Consider the following 6034-nt stretch of genomic DNA (forward strand, 5'->3'; position numbering starts at 1 on the left):
GGCCCTGCACTTTGGCCACAACAACCCCTGCAGAACTACAGGCTGGGGACAGAGTGGCTGGAGAGCAGCCAGGCAGAAAGGGACCTGCAGGGACTGATGGAAAGCAGGCTGGACATGAGGCAGCAGTGTGCCCAGGTGGCCAAGAACACCAATGGCTCCTGGCCTGGATCAGGAATGGTGTGGCCAGCAGGACCAGGAGAGAGATGGGCAGATTGCAGGGGAGGGAGCAGGGGTGGGCAATGGGAAGAAATTTGTACCATGAAGAGTAAAGAAAGCAAAGGTGGCACACAGGAAATGCTGAGGGCAGTGTGGGGGTGGCTGCCAGGCAGCCCTGGCTCTGAGCAACAGCGTCTGCAGTGGCACAGGAAACTCCCAGCTGATGGGAACAAACTTTCTGGCTGAGTGCAGAGGCCAGGACAAAGCTGAGTGGTTTCCCTGGTGTCCCCCAGGCCTTGCTGGCCCCAGGGGCTGATGGCATTTGTGCTCCCTCAGGTTCATGTCCCCACAGCAACAGCATGGGGGTGCTGGCCCTGCTGTGTGCAATGCAAACAGGGGCTGCTGAGGCAGTGCTGCCGTGTCTGTGCCTGCAAGGATGGGGCACCTGTGTGAGCTGGGGGAGAGGCCAGGGCTGCAGAGGGGGGATGTTGTTGGCAGCTGCATGAGGACGCTCTGGGATGCTGCCCTGGGCTGTGCAGCGCACTGGGCATGGATCAGCCCCTGCTCTGCTGCTCCTTCCCGTCTGGCCCAGGGCCCTTGCAGAGCCCCAGCCATGCTGTTTGCCCCCAGCCTGCCCACGGCCAGCCTGGGGCTGCTCACGGGGGTTTCTGTGCTGAGCATTGGCCTGGCCGTGTCCTTGAGAGAGCCTGGGCAAGGAGCCTGGAGCCCCCAGGGCCTGGCCTGAGGCGTCAGCGCTGCCCCAGCAGTGCCCATGGCCTGTCCCTGCTGCAGCCCCGGCACTGCCACCCCCAGGGCTGTGCCCGGCCCCGAGAGCACTCAGGCCCTGCAGCAACACCAGGGCCACCAGGGCAGCGGGGCAGGGCCACGGCAGCAGCACTGGCAACACCAAGTGCTGCTGCTGCTGCTGCTGCTGGGCACAGCTGCTGGGCCAGCACTGATCTGCCCCAGCTCTGCACACAGACATTGCTGCTGCAGCTCCAGAGAAGGCAAGAAAAGGGCATCTCTGCAGAAAACTCTGCTGGGACATCCTTTAGTTCCTTTAAAGCCACCGAGAGCGCAGCCCCTCATTGACACAGTGTGTGGCCCCAGGGAATGTGGAGAGAAACAAAATGAGAATTGGCACAAACAATGACATTTATTTGTAGTCAAGATTAAAAAAAGCAAAATAAAGGGAAAGAAACTCACAACCAATCCCAAAGGAACTGTCAAAGATGACTTTTATTACAAGTGATTGGCTGAAATTGGTCAGCAGTTTAATGTTTCTGAAAGCATCCAGTCATCAGTGTCCACACTGCAGCCTTGAGCTCCTGGTTCCTCAGGCTGTAGATGAGGGGGTTCAGGGCTGGAGGCACCACCGAGTACAGAACTGACAGGGCCACATTCAGGGATGGGGAAGAGATGGAGGGGGGCTTTAGATGGGAAATTGAGCCAGTGATGAGGAACAGGGAGACCACAGCCAGGTGAGGGAGGCAGGTGGAAAAGGCTTTGTGCCGTCCCTGCTCAGAGGGGATCCTCAGCACAGCCCTGAAGATCTGCACATAGGAGAAAACTATGAACACAAAACAGCCAAGTGCTAAACACACACTAACTGCAATGAGCCCAAGTTCCTTGAGGTGGGATTTGGAGCAGGAGAGTTTGAGGATCTGGGGGATTTCACAGAAGAACTGGCCCAAGGCATTGCCATGGCATAGGGGCAGGGAAAATGTATTGGCCGTGTGCATGAGAGCATTGAGAAAGGCACTGGCCCAGGCAGCTGCTGCCATGTGGGCACAAGCTCTGCTGCCCAGGAGGGTCCCGTAGTGCAGGGGTTTGCAGATGGACACGTAGCGGTCGTAGCACATTACGGTCAGAAGGGAAAACTCTGCTGACAGGTAGAACAGATAGAAGAAGAGCTGAGCAGCACATCCAGTGTAGGAGATGTTGCTAGTGTCCCAGAGGGAATTGTGCATGGCTTTGGGGACAGTGGTGCAGATGGAGCCCAGGTCAGCGAGGGCCAGGTTGAGCAGGAAGAAGAACATGGGCGTGTGCAGGTGGTGGCCGCAGGCTACGGCGCTGATGATGAGGCCGTTGCCCAGGAGGGCAGCCAGGGAGATGCCCAGCAAGAGGCAGAAGTGCAGGAGCTGCAGCTGCCGCGTGTCTGCCAATGCCAGCAGGAGGAAGTGCCTGATGGAGCTGCTGTTGGACATTTGCTGGGGCTGCCCATGGATGAAAGGACGGTGAAGATTTAGATGACACACCTGTAACCAAAATCAAAGCCATTCCCCATACACCCTCCTCTGTAACACACAGACATGGTCTTTAGTGTTTCAGAGTTCTGAGGTTTTCTTTATAAGCTCCCCCCATGTCTCTGCCAGTAGTTTTGGATATCAAACCTTCAGCATTTCTTCTGCCCTCAGGGAGAAGAGTGATTTCCCTGGGGCAAGATGATGAGTGGAGACGGAGGGGAGATGGTCTGTTATTCTGACCTGTTCAGAGATTCTTTGGGCTTTAACCTTTCTCAGGTGGAGGGTGATCACCTTCCCATGCTTCCCCTAAAATGTCACCAGGTACTCCTGAGAACAAATGGATCCACCAGAGCCCAGCTCTACATTTGTAGCCAAGGACTCACGTTTCTCATTTCATCAACCCAGCAGCATTTTCAGTGTCACAACACCTCTGCCTTTCCCCATCAATCTCATAACTCAGAGATGCTCTAGGACAAGTTTGCACCCTGCATTGAAGCTCCCAGCTTGGACTGAAATCTCAGGGAGACTTCCAAGTGTCCTTCTGATGGCATTGGATGAAGGGAGATGCAGCTCCTTCCCTGGCTGCACTGACAGCATTGCCCAGAGCCGGGCCCTGGGGACAGTGTCACCCTGAGCCAGCTGTGCCCCCTGCCAGAGCCCCCAGGGCCGGGCAGCTGCTCCCAGCCCTGTGCTCTGCAGAGGGAACTGGGCCCGGGGCTGCAGAGCTGCCCCACGGCTCTGCTGCAGCTCTGCCTGCACAGGAGGGGCTGCACGCCTTGGAGCCCCGGCCCTGAGGGCAGAGGCTTGGCTGGGGCACAGAAGGGAGGGGGCTTGTTCAGAGGGAGGGGCTGCACTGCAGGGGCTCCTGTGGGCATCTCTAAACTCTCCCTGCCACAGCATTGCTGGGCTTTGTTTTCTCTCATTGCCTGATCTTCTCTCTGCTTCCTGCAGATTTCCCTCCTGCAGGTGTTTCCCTGTGCCTGATCTCTCCCTGCCAGCACCCACAGATCCCAAATCTCTGTGCACTCTCCTTGGCCTGACAGAACCCTGCCTGTTTGCAGGGCACTGGCTGGGGGCAGGTTCTGTTTGCAGCTTGGAGAAAGGACAGCTCAGACTGAGCCTGATGGCTCCAGCAAAGGTGATGCTGCTGCTGTTCATGGGCAGAGGGGCTGAAAACACATTAGGGATCTCCTGTGAACCTCCTGATCACTAAAAGCAACAGTTCAGATGTGTCAAGCTCTTGTCAGCATACATAATAATAATTCCTAATCAACCTTTAATATTTATCCCCTCCTTGCTGCCATGGTCCAATAGTAGGAAACTGAATACAAAGTCTTAGGAATATCCTCTTTTCTTTTAAAATCCTTGTCTTGGAAATATTCTATGACTGATCAGAACCCCTCAGCATGTCAGAACTTCATGAGTATTTCACCTCCCCTGCCCCAGAAATACTCAGAGTTGTACTCACAGAGTCTGTAGGCATTGGGATGTTCCAGCTTGAGGAGATGGCTCCAGGGGCTGCAGCTGCATTGTCCTGCAGCCAGAGGTTCCTGTGCCAAGGGCTGGCAGTGATTGTGCCCCAGGCACTTCTCAGCCCCTTCCCAGCCCTGACTGATTGAAGCTCTCTGTGCCTCTGGGCTGTGCCCGGGCTGGCTGCAGGCAGTGCCCCAGCCCTGCTGGGCTGGCACAAGAGCTGCTCGTCCAGAGAAATGTGCTTTTGAAGCTCTTCTTGGTGAGCAGGAGCTGCCTCAGGGCCAGGAGCCCAGCCCAGCTCAGCAGCACAGACACAGCACAAGGACTTTAATCAGCCTCTGGGGCTTTGTGCTCAGGACCTGAACATCAGTCCCTGAGAGGGAGATGAAGAAACCTCTCAGGAACTCCAAGGCAGAATCCAACTCCAAACTTTCTTGGACTTCTAATGGGTCCCAGTGAGGGACACGACTGAGCAAGTGTCCCCAGGCCCCAGGCAGAGCAGAGAACTGCAGGCAGTGCTGACAGGTGGGGACAAAGAGAAGCCAAGTCTTGGTGCCCTGGGGCACAGCAGGGTCTGTGCCAGCAAGGGCTGGGAGGAGACACCTTGTCCTGAGGCCCTGGGGCCTTCTGGCACAGCCCCAGCCAGGCTGGGCACTGTCAGCCCCTTGTGCTGCCCTCAGCATCCCCCCCTAGCCCACATCCCAGTGGCCTCAAGGATCTGCTGCAAGGAGTCCCTGGGGAGCCTTGCTCAGCAATGGCCCTGGGGGCTCCTTCATGCTCCCTGCAGGGACTGCAGGTTTTTCAAAGGACTTTGGGCTTGGCTTTTGCCTTGGACTCTCTGAGAGGTTTGTGCAATCCTGGCCTCCAATTATCTGCTGTAATTAGTCTCTGGAGAGGCTTTGTCAGTACCAACACTCAGTGGGCTCATTAATACTTCGAGGTACTTCAGTTATTTGAAGGTACTTGGTGTTTCCCTTTTGATACAGACTTTGTGAGAGGTTTGTGCAATCATGGCTCCAATTATCAGCTTTAATGAGTCCCTTGAGAGCTTTGTACTGACACTCAGTGGTGCTCAGTAATGCTTTGAGCTTTTCAAATTTTTTAAGGTAGTTTGGAATTTTCTTTCCACACTGAGACTCTCATAAGTTTTTGGTCAATCCTGGCCTCCAGTTCTCTCCTCCGAGGAGTCCATGAGCAGCCTGTTTTTGGGATGGACCTCACTGAGACCCATTCAAGCTCTGAGACACTTTTGGGTTTTCCTCTGACTTTGACTCCTGGAAAGGTTTGTGCAATCTCCTCTCAGGCCCTGAGGTTCCAGGGCTCAGCTCCAAATGCACCACAGGGCTCATCAGGATGCAGCAAGTCCTGACAAACCATGGCTCTGCCTTGATTTCCCTCTGCTTGAATGCAGTTTATCAGGAATGTATCTGGAGTGATTTTTGGTTTGCTAATTTGAGATTTCTCAGCCAATGCATCTATTCGTGCAGTGGGATCAGTGTTGGCTAATTACCATTGCACTCCCTGGAATATATTTACTCATTTCCTGCTGTGAGATAGGATTAGGAGAAAGGCAAAGTAGGCTCAAAATTTTAAAAGGGTATATAGACAAGTTCATTACCAGTAAATAGAAGAAAGAGTAATAAGGATCTGAACACTTCTCCTCTCCCTACAACCTTTTCTTTGTTACTGACAATGCAAGGAGACAAAACCTGAAAGTTTCAGTCGCTTTACACCATCTAGAACAGTCTTTCTTCAGTTCACTTAGGGAGAGGAGTCTCTCTTTCATGCTATGGAGACTTCTCCATAAGAAAATAGTTCACTCGTGGCTCTCAATTCCCACAAAGAGCAGCTGCCCAGAAAATCTGCAATTGTGAAGACCCTCCCATTTTTCACAGCTTTTCCCACAGCTGATTTTATGGGCCATGTCAATGTATGGGGTATGAGTTTAAAGATGAGCTGTTCAAGAGCAAAGATTCTCTTCATCTATTTCTGAAATAATCTTCATCTCTGAGAACAGAGATCTTCTTCTTCTCTCCATGAGGGCGCAGGATCTCATTACTCTTCTCTCTTTCTCTGTTTAAACTTCTCATGGGATCAGAGCTACTTCAACATTTGCCTACTTTAGCATGGAGGTTTCTGCTGAACAGGTCATCTCCCCA

The 6034-nt window shown here is 53.7% G+C and overlaps 1 protein-coding gene across 1 annotated transcript; it reads right to left on the reverse strand.

Moving 5' to 3' along the window:
- Positions 1-1430: 1430 nt before the first annotated feature.
- LOC129131474 (olfactory receptor 14A16-like) lies at positions 1431-2363 on the reverse strand. The gene has a single exon (XM_054650464.2). The coding sequence runs from the start codon at positions 2361-2363 to the stop codon at positions 1431-1433; it is 933 nt and encodes a 310-aa protein (XP_054506439.2).
- Positions 2364-6034: the final 3671 nt, after the last annotated feature.

This window comes from Agelaius phoeniceus, assembly GCF_051311805.1.
Source record: "Agelaius phoeniceus isolate bAgePho1 chromosome W unlocalized genomic scaffold, bAgePho1.hap1 SUPER_W_unloc_1, whole genome shotgun sequence".
NCBI classification, from domain to species: Eukaryota; Metazoa; Chordata; class Aves; order Passeriformes; family Icteridae; genus Agelaius; species Agelaius phoeniceus.

What these genes read in the sequence shown, in the direction of transcription:
- LOC129131474 (XM_054650464.2), bottom strand. Translation starts at nt 2,363, where the DNA reads ATGTCCAACAGCAGCTCCATCAGGCACTTCCTCCTGCTGGCATTGGCA.